This window comes from Anguilla anguilla, chromosome 10 (genome assembly GCF_013347855.1).
Source record: "Anguilla anguilla isolate fAngAng1 chromosome 10, fAngAng1.pri, whole genome shotgun sequence".
Lineage (NCBI taxonomy): Eukaryota > Metazoa > Chordata > Actinopteri > Anguilliformes > Anguillidae > Anguilla > Anguilla anguilla.
The window spans coordinates 32,105,318-32,124,104 of NC_049210.1; the positions used below are offsets into that span (position 1 = coordinate 32,105,318).

Genomic DNA, 18,787 nt, shown 5'->3' on the forward strand with positions numbered 1-18,787 from the left:
GCCGTTTGGAAACGTAAGTCCTTTAAAGTTTGAACGACTTATAGTACACTCAGCATTGAACATTTAATTGCTTGTTCTCACACTCTATGGGCTGGCTAACGGGGTATACGGCATGTGGAAGTGGTCCGTTGGATAACCACAGGCGGGTCTATTTGATGGCTCTGTGTTGCTCAACTATTTTGTTGTGCGCTCCGAGTTAAAACAGCTTTAGCAACGGGTGCGACGCGCGTTGTCGCGAACGGCATAGCTCCACGGCCCACTTAGGGAGCAATTTAAAAGTATCGACAGTCTCTGCTCATTCGAGGTGCCGCTGCAAATCAATACGCATCCCTCGCTGTTATCGGTATGTTTAAAGCAATATTTTCTTATGAAAGACAGTGGGGCATCGACCTGTTTGTCACTTCTTTCTCAGCTCCCCAACCGCTTTCACTCTGATTTTCCAGAGGCGCAGAATGTGCCAAAAGACTGATGAGGTAATCACGGCAGACCTCTTTTCTTTTTCTTTATTTCTGTCTTTCTCTGAAGCGTTTTTACAAGAATATTCGGACAAACACAAAGACAGTCAGTCAGCTCCGAGGACAGAGGAATAAGGTGAGATCATCTGAAAAACTGATCTTACAAAATTGTCATGATTGTTGAGTGTGTGTGTGTGTGTGTGTGTGTGTGTGAGAGAGAGAGAGAGAGAGATCTATATCCCGGGGCATGTCTTAGAATGCATTACTGCTAGTGAATACGTTCCTGCCGCTACAGGTGCTAACGCTGATAATGGTGATGATGATGACGATGACGACGGCAATGTAGCATAACAGTTTGGGAGCTGGTCTTCTCAGTCCATGTCGGTATGGTTTGTTCCCAGGTTCTGCCGTTGCACCTTTGAGTAAAGTAAGGCACTTAGCCAGAATTGTTTTGTAAAACATCCAGCCGTGTAAATGGATGGTATGTGAAAGTATGTCAGCCACTCTAAGAAAAGAGCATTAGCTAAAAGCAGAAATATGAAGGTAGGTGACATGACAATTTGAAGCCTAAAATACATCTGTTATTTGTGCCTGTAATTAAACAGTCTTTCATTGTCTGTGTTCGGTATTAGGGCAGAAGGGGCGTTGGGGGTTGAGGGCAGCGGGCTCCGGTGGTGTTCAGCAGGAGGTTGTTTCGGAGGTCTCGGTCTCTCGGCCACTCCCTGCTGACAGATGGCTACTGAATAAATTGCGAGACGCCGATCGCCGAGGAAACCCAATAAAAGGCAGCTTAATCGCTCTCCCGCCCGAGATCGAGAGAGGAGTAAACGAGGAGACTTTAATTGCCTCTGAATCTTATTTTTCCCTGAATGCGGGGATGGAGGGAGCGGGGGGAAGGGGGGGGGGGGTGGCGGTAAAGGTTCTGGTCCGGGGTTCGGGGCAGACTCTCGGGATCGGCCGTCCGCTCCGCCGCGGCGCCCGTTAGCGCTCGTTTCCCCGCTCCATTAGCTGCGCGACTGCGGCGCTGCCCGTCGGGCCCTCAGTTTAAGGCCTTTATACACCTGCCCGCGCAGCTAAACCTGCGCAAACGCGCTACACCTGGACCACCTCAGCTTTTAGGGTTACCTTGAAGTGATCATCAGCGTCAGAGAAATAAGTATGAGAGGAATACGATGAAGAGGAAGATAACAATGATTAAGAAGAAGAAGATGATGATGGTGATAAAGGTGAGGCAAGTCATGTGAGGTTGAAGATGAAGAACAGTTAGCCCGAATTGATACCAGGCATCTCAGCTCTGGCGCTGAGCTGCCACAGAGGCAGTATGGACATATTATATATACAGATATTCAAGGCTAATAAACACCAAATCCTTGTTCCAAACACAGATATCAGCTAGATTCTCTTTGGTTTCTTGGCTTTAACGAGGTATATAGGCCTAAGCATATAATATAGGCCTAGTTTTGCTGTGTTGCACTTTGTGGTTGCCATGTATGGATGATTAGGCCTAAATGAATCATCTCAACACCTTGGCTCATATTCTAAGGTTTGCAAGCAGAAGTGCAAACCCGGAGTAGGTGTAGAGTTTTGTCCTCATTAAAATTCGGAAAGAAAATGTTCTAGGCATTTAACACGTAACTTCAGGAGCCTGCTTGAGTCTGCGAATGAGAAGGCAACGGGTGGGGCAAACGGAAACGTGAAGGGGGAACACAGCTGACAAATCGATAGTCCTCTAATTACTTATAACGTGACAAATAGCTACCTTGCAGGTGATGAGAGAGAGAGAGAGAGAGAGAGAGAGCGCACGGGAGTGCGGGGTAGAGGGAGCGCGACGGTGGCGGCTGACGATCAGAACAGGAAATCTGAGCCCGCGAAGCGCTGCCACCTCAGGCGTCCCGACGACAAAACTCGTCAGATTCAAACGCCGCACCGACGTCTCGCGCACGCCGCTCGCTCGTTTTCCCGCTCGGAACGATGACGGGGGTTCGCGGCGCGCAGCACGCGCCGGGAACACGCCGGGAGGAAGTGAGAAATCGCGTCCGCCCACGTCGTGCGCGTTAGCCTCGGCTGCTCTCCGCGCGTAGGCTTGTCAAGCCTGTTTGCGTCCTCGTACGAAAAGCTTCAAAATTTCAAAAACCTGTTTTCAATGTAGAGGGATAAACTCAGTCACTACGAGGGCTGGGTTCTGGTGTATGAATGCGTCACGCGCGCTCTTCCTAGCCAATGACAGCTCTGCTCAATGAGTAGACTGAAGACGCGTCGGCATGTTTTATTCACAGTCCTCTCTATTCATTGTAAAATCATCATCTGTGGATTATCACCCTGGACCAGGACCGGGACCAGGCCTATATTTAGATGTGGACGTTCCAAATTACCCAGCGTAAAAAAAAAACAGACAAATCACTGGCCAAATCATGTTGAATCTTGATTCGCAATTGCAGCCTACACTTGGCGAAACTGTTGATGAGCATTGATTGACATGTCTCTGGGTGCTGGTTAAGTTTCAAGAAAGTTTGGCTATTTGCTATTTAAATCAAGCCTTTCCAAGCTTATCACAAGCCACCTTTTTCCCCACATAAGAAAACATTATTTCTCACTTGAAAGAAGCAGGCGAGCATTGCGAGACGCAGTGTGTATTGCTTTACAACCACAGCAGCAATAAGGGCACGCGGCCATATTATAAATGCATGGGAAGTACAAGACTGAATTAAAAAAAAATATATAACCATGTACTGTATATGACTGGAGCGCAATGACACAAGCAGTGGTGTACAGTACTACACCCACTGCAGAACATCACACAGGCCAACAGTAGCCTACTCATCAGACTGGCACTTTATCCAAGACCTCAAAGCAGGACCAGTGACAGTAAAGACATAATCAGTGAAAAAGCCAAATCCACAGCCTCATTAGTGATAGAGGGAGGGGGAGAGGCTTGCTGAGAAGGCAAGAGCTCTCCAGAATGAAGACAGCAGGAACTTATAATTGAGAGAGAGATGGAAATGGAAGAGATGGAGAGAGAGAGAGACAGAAATGGGAAATATGGAGAGAGACAGGAGAGAGGTCTTTATAAAGAAATGAGGAACATTATAAAGAAATGTTCTCTACATGACACCCAAATTAAACTCCTACTCTGTGCAGATGACTCGGTTCTACTGTCACCCACTGAACAGGGGTTACGGCAGAGGCGGGACCTGTTAGAACAGTAATGCCTATCCTGGGCCATGACAATAAACATGAAAAAGACTAAGATAATGATTTTTCAAAAAAAGATCCAGATCTCCGAGAGCTAGATACAACTTCTCAATGGGGAGAAAAGAAATTGAACACTGTACAAATGACGACAAATTAAGTTTAGGCAGATCCTGGAAATTAGAAAGAAATGTTTTCCTAAAACAAATCAGATGTCCTCAATTTGAAAACCTGCCGGACATCCAAAAACACCCCGTCGTCCTTGGAGGGGAGAGGAAGTGCAGTGAACTAGCGGCACAATGCATAGCCGCCGGCCACCATCTTAGGGACAGCGAGTGACATGGATCACGGGGAACACCAAAAATATGCATAGCCCGTACTTATTTATTTCTGTTATATTCAGATGTTTATGCATTATTATATTATTATATTTGTCGTTATCATCGGCATCATAATTATAATAATTAATATAGACTTTTTATATGTCATTTATGTACTGTATTTATCATCATTTTCCATTATTATTGCTTATTCCCCAATCAGAGAAATGTTCATTTTTATGTGTAGTTACTGTTCATTTGTTTCTAGTCTTTCGTGTGTAAGTATTGTTCAGTGTTAGATGTGTTTTCTTTAACATTGTATGCTTTGGCAGTACAAAATAAAGTGTTTTGCCAATAAAGCAAAATGAATTGAATTGACAGGAGAGGGGAAGAGGGAGAAAGTATAAAAAGAGAGAAAAACTATGGAAAAAAGAGGGAGAGAGATTATTTACTTTTTTAGCGTTCATTTTAGGAAACACCACACGCCTATGCTCGTTTTCTCAAGTCCCAGCCTGTGTGTTTCACAGGATCCAAATAGGAGTGAAAATTCTCATGAGCTAATGTACTGTAACTAATTAACAAATACAAACAGGTTCTCTCACCCTCGTCTCACTGTATTAGCACCTCAAACCAATTTATTTCCAGAGGGCTTTTTACATATTTATTTTTAAAAAATAAAATTTAAAAATAAAAAAATAAAATATTAAGTTGGGAAAAGAGGTTTGAGTATACTATACAAATGCATTGTGTTGGATTAGAACAAGCTCAAGTCGAATTCACTCAACCAAAGAGGAAGACCCTTGCTTCTTGACTGACTGCGTACAGCAGAGGCCACCTGAGTGAAATAAAACATTGATTGGCATCGATTTTCTGTGTTTGTTTGCGCTCTGTTCTCTCTCAGTCCTGTACAGCACGGTGTGGCTTGCTCTGCCTATGTGGGTGGCACTAGCCTTCATCCAAACAAAGGCAGAAATCCATATCACAGATAAATAAAGAATTAAACCATGAATAATTACTTGGGAGAGGCACAGCCAGTGAAGCCAGGACAACTGAAGCGCAGAAATATAAACCCAATTCTCTTTTGTTTAGCCACGGGAGTGTGTCTCGCTGACTGAGCCAATGTGGACAGCGCCATTTTGGCTCTTGTTTTTCCTGCGGTTTTACTTCATGGAAGATTCACACCTGTCCAGTTTCAGCATTGCAGTGTCCCAGGTGTGCTGAGTTTGGCAAGCCAGGATAAAAGCAATGAGCTGCTCTGCCATCTTTGTGTTGGGAAAAATCTCAGGTGTACAGAACCTCAAGAACACTTAAACTGAAATGCTACATTTCAGACACGCTGATTGGAAAATAACAGCAAATATAAAGTATATTAAAGTATGTTATCACAAAGTCTGTGAATCCATAAATCCATAAATTCTAACTGTGGACATCGCCTCCCTTTAGGACCATAACAAAATTTTGATAGCCGATTTCTCCTTCGAAGCTCAACGCAAGCTCTTTATCTTTCAGAGGGGGTTTGGAACTCTCCTCCGGTTTGGAAGCCTGGTCAGATCAGCAGAGAGCCACAGCGCCCTCTTGTGTAATGTGCAGGTATATCATTGTATCCAAAGCGTCCGCACAATTTTCTGTCGTTCACACGTATAAACAGTGGTACATTTGCACACAACAGACAGTGATATGGGCTACAATTTCTTAGAGAGGCATATTGCTTAATGATAAATTTCATGTCAAGTCAGAGCCACAACAAGCAGTAGACAGCGTACCTTTTCACAAGGGTCATATTGACAAACACTGCATTCCATTCTGGTTTCAGGTTTCTCTGCTATTCCATTACTGTCGATCTATTTTGATTCTTGTAATTAAAACTAAACAGAATCAATTTTTTGCTTTCTCATCTTTTCCTCTTATTATTAGTATATTAGACTGTCACTCTATATATAATACATTTATTTTATATAAATTAATCATTTTTATAAAAGAAATGTATTATTATTATTATTATTATTATTATTATGACTCTAGTCTGTGAAGAATTTCTCAGTTCATTTTTCACCAGTCTTTGAAGGGACCCTGTTCTTATTGTGGTTTATTTTTTTTTAATTAAAAAATTGATAAAAGGTCTTCAATATAATATACACGTATCTCTTGCTCTCTCTATATAGAAACAAGCAATATACACTTTCCATTTATACATCACATCAGTTTTTATACACAGCCCCCTATTTCAGGGCTTCGTAACAGGTGTTTCTGATTAGGCAGGTGTGTTCAATTGCTTGCTTAGTGCAGGTATAAGAGAATGTTCAGTATTTAGTCTTGATTCTAGGCTTTTGATTGCCTTTTGGAGTTTGTTATTAGCATCTGTCAGCATAAGAAGTGCCAATGAAAGTCAAGGAAGCCATTATGAGGCTGGGCCATTGTGTGTATGTATATATACAGACGGGTGACAAATTAAAGGAAAAACCTGAATACATGAGTTGAGAAACATAATGAATGCTGATGCATCCATACAGGTGTACTGCATGATACAATTAAGCAATAAACAACCTATCATACTTTGTGGCATGTATAACAATGCTGAACAGGCCCTGTTGACCTTGAGTTTGGATCAAGATGGCAAGAGGAAAAGATCCAAGTGACTTTGAAAGAGGGTTCATTATTGGGGCATGGATGGCAGGACCTTCAGTCACAAAGATTTCTCAACTGGCTAGTGTTTAAATAAGAACAGAGACTAAATTGCCATTTAGATCTATGGGAAAGACATCAGTAAATAGGGTCAGAAATTGTGGTCGAAATCACACATTTGATGACCGTGATGTTTGTGCATTGGTATGATATGTAAGGGAACAAGCACAGAACCGTCCAGACCCACGGCGCAACTCACTTCCGCAGACACATTTTAGCTGGCACCACCTGCACATGCGTCCGACTAAACGTCCATGAGTGAGTGAGTGACCACACGCATAGCCCACAGTGGCAGTCCTGCCTGCACGCCGTGGGAAAAACAGAAGAGCTACTCTTCCTCAGGTGACTGAGAATGTCAATGCAGGACACGATTACTCAGCAAGAAGTGTGTCAACAACCACATAGAGATGGATATTATAGTAGGGTTGCAGTGCATACACCCCTCATTACAAAGACGAATGCACAACGGTGCAAAAACCATAGGCACTGGTCAAGAGAAAAGTGGGGAAAAGTGATATGGTCAGATGAGTCATCCTTCACCATATTCTCAACAAGTGGGTGAGTGCATGTGTGGTGTACACAAAGAACGGTACAGACCTGAATGCTTTACCTCTACAGTGAGGGGGTCCGGTGGCACTGTTATGCAGTGGGGGGCATTTTTCTGGCATGGCTTGGGTCCACTTATCCCCTTAGAGGGAAGGGTCACTGCAAATCATTACAGTTATTCTGAGTGATCACCTTTATCCTATGATTAAACATTTTCATCCTGATGGGAGTGGTCTCCTCCAGGATGACAATGCCCCCCATCCACAGGGCATGAGGGGAGACCGAATGAATCATATGCTATAGTTTTCAGTCAACGGATCTCAATCCAATTGAACACTTACGGGAGATTGTGGACCGATGTGTTGAAACAGCACTCTCCACCACCATCATCAAAACACCAAAAGAGGGAATATCTTTTGGATGAGTGGTGTTCCATCCCTCCAGTTGAGTTCCAGACTTGTAGAATCAATGCCAAGGCACACTGAAGCTGTTCTGGCAGCTCATGGTGGCCCAACACCTTACTTAAATACTTTATGTAAGTTTTTCCCTTTGTCACCCATCTGTACAGTATATGTATATGTGTGTGTGTATGTATGTATATATATATATATATATATACACACACACACACATGCATACATATAGACAGACAAGTAAATGCTGCATTGATTTGTTGGGAAATGAATTGAGATGGTTAATCAATGTGTGTTGTCTGTTGTGCAGGGATCGAGAGCACGGATCAATTTCAGGAACCGTAACCGTGGCGAGGAACTGTGCTTCAGCTTAAAGGCAGGGTCACCCGAGAAGGACCAAAATAAAATCTAATAAGAAGCTAAAAAAAAAATCACAAAATACTTGAAATAATCAAAGAAGACCATGAATACATCAATTTCTTTAATTGTGCAGAATTTATGAGTGAATGCATTGAAAAAGATCAGCCCCAGCTGAAGAACGAAAGCTTTGACCCGTAAGATCACAAATGCACGAAAAACAGTAGTTGTGTTTCATTGTGGGTGACTGATAATTAAGGCTCCTATCAGAAGCACTTTGATTTTTTCCCCCTTTTCTTTTTCTGAAGCCTGCTAAAAGCAGCTTCAGAAGACAGAACCAAATCAGTACAAATGCAAGCTGGACCTGAGAATCAGTTTCAGTTGTGAAAAATGAGAAGTTATTCATGCATTAACCCTCTCCTGACTTTCTATGTTCTGCTCATGGTGAAAATGTCAGGGGTTGCCTCTACGTGCTACTATTTATAATGCTACAGTTCAGCAGACAGGAAGAAATGGAAGGTTAGGGGCAAACCTGGCAATCTGTGAGACAGTACAGTGAAATTACTGCAGCTACACAAAGTATTACCTATGATATATCAAATATATTAATACCCTGCCTGAAAGTACTTGTTTTACCCAACCTCCATCTTCAAACTAAACAGAAAGTTCCAGCAAGACACCCAAAGGAAGATTATTCAAATGGCCTGATTATACAAAACATTAACATTTACCAACATACTGCATTCTCCCAATAAAGCTGCACCTTTAAACAGGCTGGTGTGCAAGTCACCAGTGTGTTGTCCTGTTTAAAACTGCTCATGTTTCACCCATTTTAAACTGACATTTCAAATGAGTAAAAATGACTTAAAAATTCATGCAGAATGAAGCTTGATTTCATTGAAACAAAGGTCCACACCTTGTCTGTGAAATTTTAGCGATGAAAAAACAAAGCCAACCTGAATTTTAGTCAAAATTTAGGAAAAATATGTTGTGATTTCAGACCAAAAACAGTAAAGTAAAAAAAAAAAAAAAAAAAAAAAAGGAAAACAAACCCACAATTAAGGCTTTGCTAACAAGATCCGATAGGCATCATTTTTTTCATTTTCAACAAAACCAAGACATTATTCTCAAGAGCTTATAAGCTACATTTTTCTTAAAGGCAGCGATAGCTTCTGACTCATGAGCATAAGCCTGTGAAAAAATAGCAGAGGCCCATAAATGGAATGGATCTGAAGAAAACAGAAATAAAATCATTTTCTTCCCCCCCCTTCCCCCAGGTTCTGGAACACGACTGGTGCAGAGAAAACAGACAAATTCGCAAGTGGCTCGATCTACTGCAGAGTTTGGCACAGAGTCAACAGCATTCGTGATTCTCAGTGTTCCGTGCAACCCAAGCTAAAGGCCACAGCCACAGCTAAAACATAATTCATCTGACAACTCCCCCACCCCCAATAGAGAAGCAACGACAGAAAGACTGCCTCAAATTAAATATTGCATGCATCTCCATGGCTTTTCAGTCTGTAATCAGAGTAGACACTGTGCACATTGCTGGCATCAAAGAAATGGCAGCGTTTCTGAGTTTTGTCGATGCCGTGGTTGCCGTTTGGACTTCCATTACTTCTGGATACATTTCAAGCTTGTGATAACCTGTGAGATAGCCACATATGTATTCCCATACTGGAGCTACGGATGTAACAACTGTGTGCAGGAAAACTAATTCTGAGATGCACCAGGTTCAAGCTCTTCGAGGGCAAGCTCTGTCTGGACATCCCTGGTGACATCACAATTAGAGAGCTTTAATTAGAGCGCTTCAGCCACAGGGGACAGGTCGCCCTCTGCTGGTGTGAAGAACAAGACCACATTGGCCGGATGGAATTACTTTGCTTATGTTACTTGATACACAAACTTTCTGCATTATACTACAATAAAGAGTTACGAGCAGTTGCTACCCACATTCAAATCAAGCTTTTATGCAGTTGTGCTTAAATGTAAAATTGTACTATTAACAGGGAAAATGTCATTCTAGATAGCAGGTTGTGGTGCACATTAGTGATAATAATAAGAAGAATAATAATAAGAATAATAATAAGTTTATTTCATGGTCCATGGCTAACCACTAGTTTGTGCCATTATATTACACTGCAAAATACAGGCCTATTTTGTAGGTAGTAAGAATGCAAACCCCACACAATGGACATGCCCAAAAAAGAACATAACTTCTGAAGTCTAAGCCAAGATTGCTTTGATATGAAAGACCAAGTCCCAGCCTCCACTTCGCCCTGTTATCTAAACTGTAACCTTTGTACTTCTTTCCCCTCACATTCATTGCACAGTAAAGTCAGCTGTCTACACAGCTCCTGTGAGTCGTGTACCCAACTGTTAAATGTCACACGCATGCACGCACGCACACAGGCAGGCAGGCAAACACCCCAAGCATACAGGGACATGGAGACAGACACACACATGTACACATGCATGAGCACACATTTGCACACGCGCGCGCGCGCGCACACACACACACACAGAGACAGACATTCAGGCATGCAGGAGGGCAGCATCCGCACACGCATGCATTCATGCAGGCTATTCATCTACACCCAGATGCATGCACGCAGGAAGCAATCGATGCTGTACAAGAACACGCACACACAAACACACACGCAAGAAATGACATGCACACTATACATGTGCACGCATGCGCAGGCACGCATTCACACACGGCCTTCAGGGTGGCTCGGTGGTTCACGGGCTTCGTATTACAGAAATGAGAAGTGCGAAATGTGTGGCTCTGGTGCGAGAGGATGTCCACAGATAGAGTGTAGAGCCTGGCAGGCTGGACCCTCACGCTTCAGATTAAATGGTTAAAAATAAAATAAAAACTCCCTTCAGTAATTCCAGTGACATTTAGGTCACAGCAATGCAGCAGAATAAGAACCACCTCTCATAATTCTCACACATCATCTGAATCTGAGTGCATACACACCAAGTCTCATATTCAACCAATGACCATACAAAATCTAATCTAAAATGCATGTTGTTTTTTTCTTTTGCATGTCTTTATGAAAATAAAGTTTTACTTTTAAGTGCCTTTAAAACAGCCATCTACTCGAAAAAAAAATGTAATAATGCACATTTTGAATTTGATCATTGCAATTTACCAAGCAAAGGCAACAATTTGTGCTTGATCTGAGCCATGAAAATACTACACATTAAACACTATTGCAATAAATCTGCTATCGAAAGCTAACATATCCCATATCACACTGTAGCTACTGCATTCGCCTAATTCTAACCCGTTATGCTAAAGGTTTACGCCCCCCCCAAGGGTGACTTACTTCTAGCGCGACCTACAACTTAGATGCTATTTGCACGAATTGATTCTCTTCGTCCTTCCATCCATTTTGTCCGGTTGTTTACGAGAAGGAGATACTGGGACGGAAGCCAAGCAAGCCACGAGGCTAGTCTCAGCGGGGCACACTGATAACTCTGTCTTTCAAAGGTCACGAGGCAGGACGCCGAGGGTGAGAGAAATGGGGGGGGGGGGGGGGGGGGGGAAAGGTTGTTGGCGTGCTCAAAGTTCCAGGCGCGCATTCCCTTGCCTAATTGCCCACTTAAAAGGGATAAGATACGTTTATCCTTTAAAACGGCACAACCTCACCCTACAGCTCTTGCTGCCTCGGTTTTCGGCTGAACTGATGCTTTGCTCGTGCGTTATAGCGAGGCGAACAAGTCTGATAAGCCGTCACTGCAACTTTACCAGCATACTTTCACCATGCGGTTACGTTATCATCCACCGCTTAAAAGCTGGCTTCCAAGAAACTCATGAAACCACGCACGCAGTTTATTTTTTTTTGTGGCTGACTCGTATGAATGCAACCACCTGCTGCACATGTGGACTGGAACCTTGCAGCTCTTCGTAGTTTTGCTTAGTAGCAATTCGCTGATTGTTCTGGCTTGAAAGAAAAAAACAGCTTATGAATACGAGGTAATTTTAAAAACCTACATCTTAAATTGTGCCAAAGTGGATGCCTAAGGTTGTTCAATTGAAACAGGAACTAAAAACTGAAAAAAAAAAAAAAAATAGATGTAAACAAAAATAGAATAAATCTATAGCTCTCCATTTTCTGATTATATCTATGTTGGGTTCAAATTCACACCATCCCTTTTTTAATCCTTTGAAATTTAACCTCAACATAATCACCTACCGCTATTCACATTTAAGACCACAACCAAACAAACGTAAAAAAACCTGAAAGCTTAGTCAACATGCTTAAAACTCATAAGAGCACAAAACAAAAAACCCAACTTGAATTTCAAAATGACCTCCCCTTTCATGTGCACCAAAACCCAACCCATGCTGTCAAAAGTGTTCAATAATCATGATATGTGCATTGTTGTCAATCTAGCGGACACCTATCTGTGCTTAAATTGTGCGTGATACGTTTTTACAAATCCGTTTCTCTGATGAGTTCAAGGCACACGCTTTGAAATTGATAATGCAAGAGGCCCCTTGGTTCCTGAAGCTCCGCACTCATCCTAGCAGCACTCGGAAGACATTTTCAAATCAACTGCATGCCCTTCGGTCTGCGTGGGGAGTCAGTGAAATGCACTTAGCAAGAGGTATGCTGGAGATTGCACAAATGTGGCGTGGGAACATTAGGACGGCAAAGTCGCAGGAGGGGTTAAATTGTAAGGGATGGATGCAGCTCTCTCAGGAATACGTTCTCTCAATGAGCACCAATGTAATGGCTGATGATGAAACTCTTTGACCCGGGCAGTTACGTCCAGGTCGGTGAAATAAATAGCTGGTCAATACTAAACACATTGCTGCTCAAATGTGGGCGAGACAACAGAGTCCGATTTGCAGCGTTAATGTTTTACTGCACCCACACAAAGTAAGCGATGTCGTTGAGGTCCACGTGGTAGTCGGTGAGGTGCATGGGGCCTTTGTCGTAGTATTCGCCCCTGTAGCTCCTCCACCGCCCTGCCGGGAGGTAGATGTCCCTCTCCTGCTTTCCGGGCTCCAGCACGGGGGCCACCATGAGGTCGTCGCCGATCAGGAACTGGGAGTCGATCTTGTAGGCCGCCTCGTCGTCGGTGGCGATCCACCACAGGGGCCGTATGATGGGGTCGCCCGTGTCCAGGACCTCGGCGGCCAGCTCCAGCACCCGGGGGGCCACCAGGGTCTCGTGGAGCTTGGTGAACTTCTTGGCGATGGCCACCACCTCGTCGTCGTACTCCCAGGGCGGGATGGAGAAGCGCATGGCGGGCATGAAGGCCGACAGCTCCAGCCAGCGGATGTAGAGCTCGCGGTCGGGCAACTGCTGGCCGCCGTAAGTCCTGTTGGGATAGACGTTTCCGCCGATCATGTCCGGCAGGACGAACTGGTACCCGAGGATGCTGATGGTGAGGACCGTGGGGATGATGGACTTCAGGCCGAGCTCGTAGCCCCAGACCGAGTCGCGGTCCATGATGCGGAAAAAGCAGGAGATGTTCTGTGACTGGTAGCCGACGCGGAGCTCAGCCCGCTCCCTGAAGGGGATGGCCATCTCTGAGTAACGGCGGGTGTAGAGGCTGGGGTCGCGCAGGGGCACCAGGGTGCTGAACTGCTGGGGGAGGTAGCTGGTCTCGCCCGCGTCAAACTTGAAGGAGACGACGCCAGGGTACTTGGCTTTGAGGGCTCGAAGGTGGGAGGCGTACCATTCACGGGCGCCCGGGTTGGTGAAGTCGAGGATACCGGCAACGCCGTTCCACCAGTGGACCAGTGCCGGCAGGTCCCCCTCTGGCTGTCGAACCAAGAAACCCTTCTTCATGCACGTGCCAAAGTTAGCCGAGTTGTAGTTGACAAAGGGGTGCGTCCAGAGAGAAACGAGGAACCTGTCGGCCTCCAGCGTCCGGAACATGTCCGAGGTGTTGGGGAACTTAACGGGGTCGAACTCGAACTCACCGTAGCCGGTGGTGTAGCGGTCATCCAGCTCCAGGTGGCTGCAGTTGAAGCCGTACTTGCGGATGTTGGCTGCGTAGGCCAGGAGCTTCTCCTGGTCCACCGAGGTCTTGTGCACGGCCCAGGTGGACCAGATTGGGTGGCGGAACACCGCTTCGGAGGGCACTTTGTTGGGCTTGTTGAAGTACCGGCGGACCATGTACTTGTGGATGGAGGTGACGTCGGAGCCCACGCACACGCGGTAGCTGAGCTCGGCGCGGGCCGGCTGGCCCGGCTCCGGCTTGTACAGGCTCTCCTGGTACCGGGCCTGGAAGCGCATGATCATCTGGTCCTCGTCCCAGCCCAGGTGAAAGGGCACCGAGTCGTTGATCTTGATGGCGGTGGCGTTGGACGAGAGCCAGTAGCGCTCGAGGATGCCGCCGAAGTCGCGACGGTTGGCGTAGACGTCGCTGGTGATGAAGGGCTTGGGCGTCTGGATTCCCGTCATGGATATGGGCCACCGCTGGGCGCTGGACTCCGCCCCCCCGTACCAGTGCGAGCCGTTGTAAGACATGGCGTGCTCCACGGGCTGGTCGGACTCCAGCTCCTCCCAGCGCACGCGGTAGCACATGACTGTGTCCTTGGGCCTCACCGTCTGGATGAAGAAGTTGAGCTTCCGCGTGTCCGAGCGATCGCAGCTCAGGATCGTCCCCTCCTTTGAGCACGATTCCAGATCCAGGCTTCCGGACCTGATGTTCCAGAGGAAAACAAGAAAATCAAGACCATTTTTTAAATAAGCTACTCATTAAGGCTACTTTTCGAGCCTGACATTTTCATTTAATTTACAAAATCAAAGTTCATCACCTCTCTGGCACATCTCTTGTATCATCCTATTGGCCCTTCACATTGGTCACAATATTAGCTTATCAGGAGACGCTGGTAAGCCATTATCATGCAATACAGACTTGACTTTTTAAAAAAATATATATTTTTTTTACTTATAGTGTATCACTTGAGGGATTTAGCACATTTGGCATGAATACTTTCCAAATCCTCTCTTGTTTTCTTTTGTCTCATTTTCCAATTTCATTTTTATTTTATAGACAGTGTCATATGGATAAAAACAGTATTTGATTGGCGCTCAGAAAGCATCAGTCGAGGATGATTGGTGTTAATGGTGCAATAACACATCCGAGATGACATGGCACACAGAAAAGTAGTTTCTGACAGACATTGATAGACACAGATAATCATAACATAATTTGTTGAGTATGTTTGATAGAGACAGCATGAACACATCAGAAATGAAATGCCACACAGATATTTAGTTTCTAAAAGGACAAAGCAAAGACAGTCTTCTTAACTATATTATTTTGGTGCACCGGTAAACTGGCAGTTTTTATTTTTTACTGTATGGATGCACATGTGTATATGTGTATATGGATCTGTGAAGGCAGGGCTACATGCAATGTCTATGTAGATGCAGCCTATGGGTATAGGTATATATGGTGGAGAATTTAGCATACATTACGCAGAAGATTAGTTACTTTGCCGTTTGTTTTTTATTTTTTATGGCCAGGACGTAGCCCGGCCTTCCCAGCTGATTAAGTTCAGCTGCCTCCAATTAGACTTAATGATGTCCTTTCTAGAGTTTTCCGCATTCTGATGAAGGCCTAACAATAGGTCCGAAACGTCAATGTTTTTAATAAAGATGGAGTAAACAAGATTCTGACATTTTTACTGAGAACAACAGCTACGCCTGTTCATCCTTTAGTCTGTTATATACTTCTCGGCTGCACCTGCTCACAGCCAGTTTGATCTCTGTCTTTACTCTTTTAAACAGACATGGCAGACAGACAAAAGATAGCTATGAATTTGTCCAGTGTTTTCAGGGCACGGAAACCCGGACAGAACCAGATAGAACCGGATGAAACCGGACGGAACCGGACAGAGGCACAGACCTGAAGGCCATGCGGAAGACGATGGCCCCGGCCTGGCCGCGGATGACGAAGCCGTCCTTGCTGAGGTCCAGCAGCTCCGTCTTCAGCAAGTCGGCCTTGCGGAGGGAGCTGCTGTAGTAGCACCAGGCGGCCACGGCCGTGATGACCAGCATCACTCCCAACAGGATCGCGAACATCATCTGCCTCCCCTCCTTCCCCATCTTGTGCTTGCGGTGCAGGTGCGAGTGCTCGTGGTGGTGCGTCACGGCGCCCACCATGGCACCATCGGCGCCTCCCGGTACCACGTGGTACATCGCGAAAGGTGCTCCCCCCTTTTCACTGAGACGATTAAAAAGAGAACGTTTCCCTCGTTTCCCCCTCTTCCGCTATCAAAAAGGCACTTTAGCACAGTTGAGGTGGCGCCATTGACTGTAGAAAAATACGGACTAAGTCACTGTGACGTCACACGCTGAATCGTCACGGGCTCGGTGAAAAGCATTTTGAAGCCTGGGAAGTGTAGTTTGTGGGCACCGCCATGTTGTACAAATTGGAACCAGAGACTGCACAGTAGGGACATGAAGTCCGGTCATCCAACTAACCACGTGAGACACAGTGACTTGGTAGTGATGCAAACTTCCCCCGATTCGTCCAAAAAATATTACCGTCTGGTCCAAATAGCAAAATAACATAACCAATCGGCATTTGGGGAGACATTAGATGAAGGAAAAACACCTATTGCGACTACATTTTCTTTCGGAAAAAAATTTACTTATTTTGGCTGTATTGTTGCTATGGACTTACATTAAAACGGGTGGCTGAAACACCTATACTGAAGCAAACTGCACTGGCGCTAGTTAGTAACATCTCTCAACAAGACAAGGAAGTGAGTTTCAAAAACGCAGCCCGGTTTTGTCTGCCTTAGGTAGCACACAAAACTGCATGGCTGCCTGACTTCAAGTAAAGCTGCGGTTGCATCCTTCGTCGCAGTTCTCCAAGACACCGCAGAAAAGAGGGGTGGAAGATGACTAAGGGAAGTCTACACCTCCCTCTTCTTTCTTCTTTCTTTCAGCTTTCTTTTGGTTCCTCTTTCCCTTTCCTGCATACATCCAAAAAGCATTTGTCTGCAGAGCTGGAAAGAGAAGAAATTTTTATTTTAGATTTTCAATTTCAAATTTTGACATTTTATTTTAATACAGATCAGAAAACATATAGGCCCACATAAACATGACCATTTATGCATCTATTCAAACCAAGAAAAGCCAGTATCCATTAAAACTTTCCCACCACTTCAAGGTGCAAATTAAGAACCGACCATGAGAAATACAGACATGATGAAATACCATTGTTAATTGCAGGTGCTGTGTCAGCGCCGGCTCAAAGACACAGGTAAACGGGCCAAAACTTTACAGCCAGACGCTCCGCCACCGAACAGCGTGCCGACTCACGCAGAAAGCAGCTGGGTGTTACCTCATCTGCTTCCCTGTTATTAATTCACCACACAGCCAAAAAGCATCCCGTCAGCAATTCTCAATAACACCCAATGCGGTGCTAATGTGGAGCTTCTGCAGAACCGTGACATGTCCCGGAGACGCAGGGGGAGGGTACCCACAGATATGACAATGGATGTGTCTGGACGAGAACTTAAAAAAAACTCGGTTTCATCACAGCGGAGGGCAAGCGAGGTGACACAAAGCAGCTAACAAGGACCCATGGCCTGGGTGCAGCCTACAGTACGTGTCTCTGTAACTTCTTCCACAGCTACGCGCAAGAGTTTTTATTAAACACCTTTATTATCTGCAATCACAGTTCGGCAAATTCATAAATTGAAAATCGAATTGAAAATGTCTAAATAACAGATTGTGAAGAAAAGTTTGACACTAACTGCATTTACTTGCAGGTCAAATTTCAGCTTAAGGGCAAAGTCTACACAAATTAGCTAATTCCATCTAAGATTTGGTAAACACTTGTTCATATAATTACACTGGTTTTCCTGTTAATCTTGGTATTTAAGACCTACCCAGACATCAAGACAGGTTTTGTTTTGTCTTCTATTTCATAGTGTTTCAGCTTTTCACGAATTTCTGTCATGTTAGAGGTGAAATACAGTTTTAAAATATATGTTAGCCTGCCAATAGTGTAAAACTTGCACAATATAGTTTGCCCTTTCAAGATCTTGTTCTGGACGACAAGCCGACGCACATTAACTTGCCGCCATCTCATCTGTGTATCTCGAAGGCAACAACAACGTATGCAACAGGAGTTATCTTTCAACTAACTTGGTCAAATTAACTAGCTAACTTTACCATTTTGTTGAAGGGGTCAGTGGAGTCACCCCATTTTACACAATCGATATAGTCAATCCGTCATCTGCAAAGCGAGGTCAGTAGTTTTGACCAGAATTATTGACGGTGACATGGTGGCGACCAAGTAAAACCATGCATGCACTGGTTCAAACCAGAGACTGTAAAAAATAAGTAAACTGTAAGTAACCAGTTTGCCAGGTTCTCCCGCATTGAGCTCCACACGGTTACAGCTATTTGCAATGACCTATCTGGCTTGGTAGTACAAACAGCTGTAAAAAATGCATGACGGTTTTTTGAAACCCGTATCGGGACCAAAAGACTTAACTCCAGCAAGCCAGACAGATTCTACTTTCTGTTTAACAGATGGAAAGTAGCCAAATATTCGAATGCCAAAATCCAACAACAAATAACATGTCTTACCACCTTCAACGCTCCCACTGCATTTTGCTTCAGTCGACCGAGTTCATTCCTTCAGTACAAGTTGGCAAACGACGTAACACAGATGGCCACTGGTGATTGTACACTTCATCTGTCACTCAAACTAAATACCGGACGTGTGCGCTATTTCAGGAAGTGTAGTTTAAAAAAAAAAAAAAAAAAACTCGCCCAAGTTTCTGTATGTGATCGGATGGACCTAGTACTGTAGGATCATTGTCAGT

General features: G+C 44.6%; 1 protein-coding gene across 1 annotated transcript; it reads right to left on the reverse strand.

Moving 5' to 3' along the window:
- Nucleotides 1-8,071: 8,071 nt before the first annotated feature.
- LOC118206738 (myogenesis-regulating glycosidase-like) lies at nucleotides 8,072-18,587 on the reverse strand. The gene is made up of 3 exons (XM_035379774.1): nucleotides 18,549-18,587; nucleotides 15,847-16,954; nucleotides 8,072-14,634 (listed from the first exon to the last, which is right to left on the reverse strand). The coding sequence occupies exons 2-3, from the start codon at nucleotides 16,137-16,139 to the stop codon at nucleotides 12,840-12,842; spliced, it is 2,088 nt and encodes a 695-aa protein (XP_035235665.1). The 5' UTR covers nucleotides 16,140-16,954; nucleotides 18,549-18,587; the 3' UTR covers nucleotides 8,072-12,839.
- Between the last annotated feature and the right edge of the window lie 200 nt (nucleotides 18,588-18,787).

What these genes read in the sequence shown, in the direction of transcription:
- LOC118206738 (XM_035379774.1), bottom strand. Translation starts at nt 16,139, where the DNA reads ATGTACCACGTGGTACCGGGAGGCGCCGATGGTGCCATGGTGGGCGCC. An exon ending in GTCTTCCGCATGGCCTTCAG is followed by an intron (nt 14,635 to 15,846) that starts GTCTGTGCCTCT and finishes CTGGAACATCAG; the next exon opens with GTCCGGAAGCCTGGATCTGG.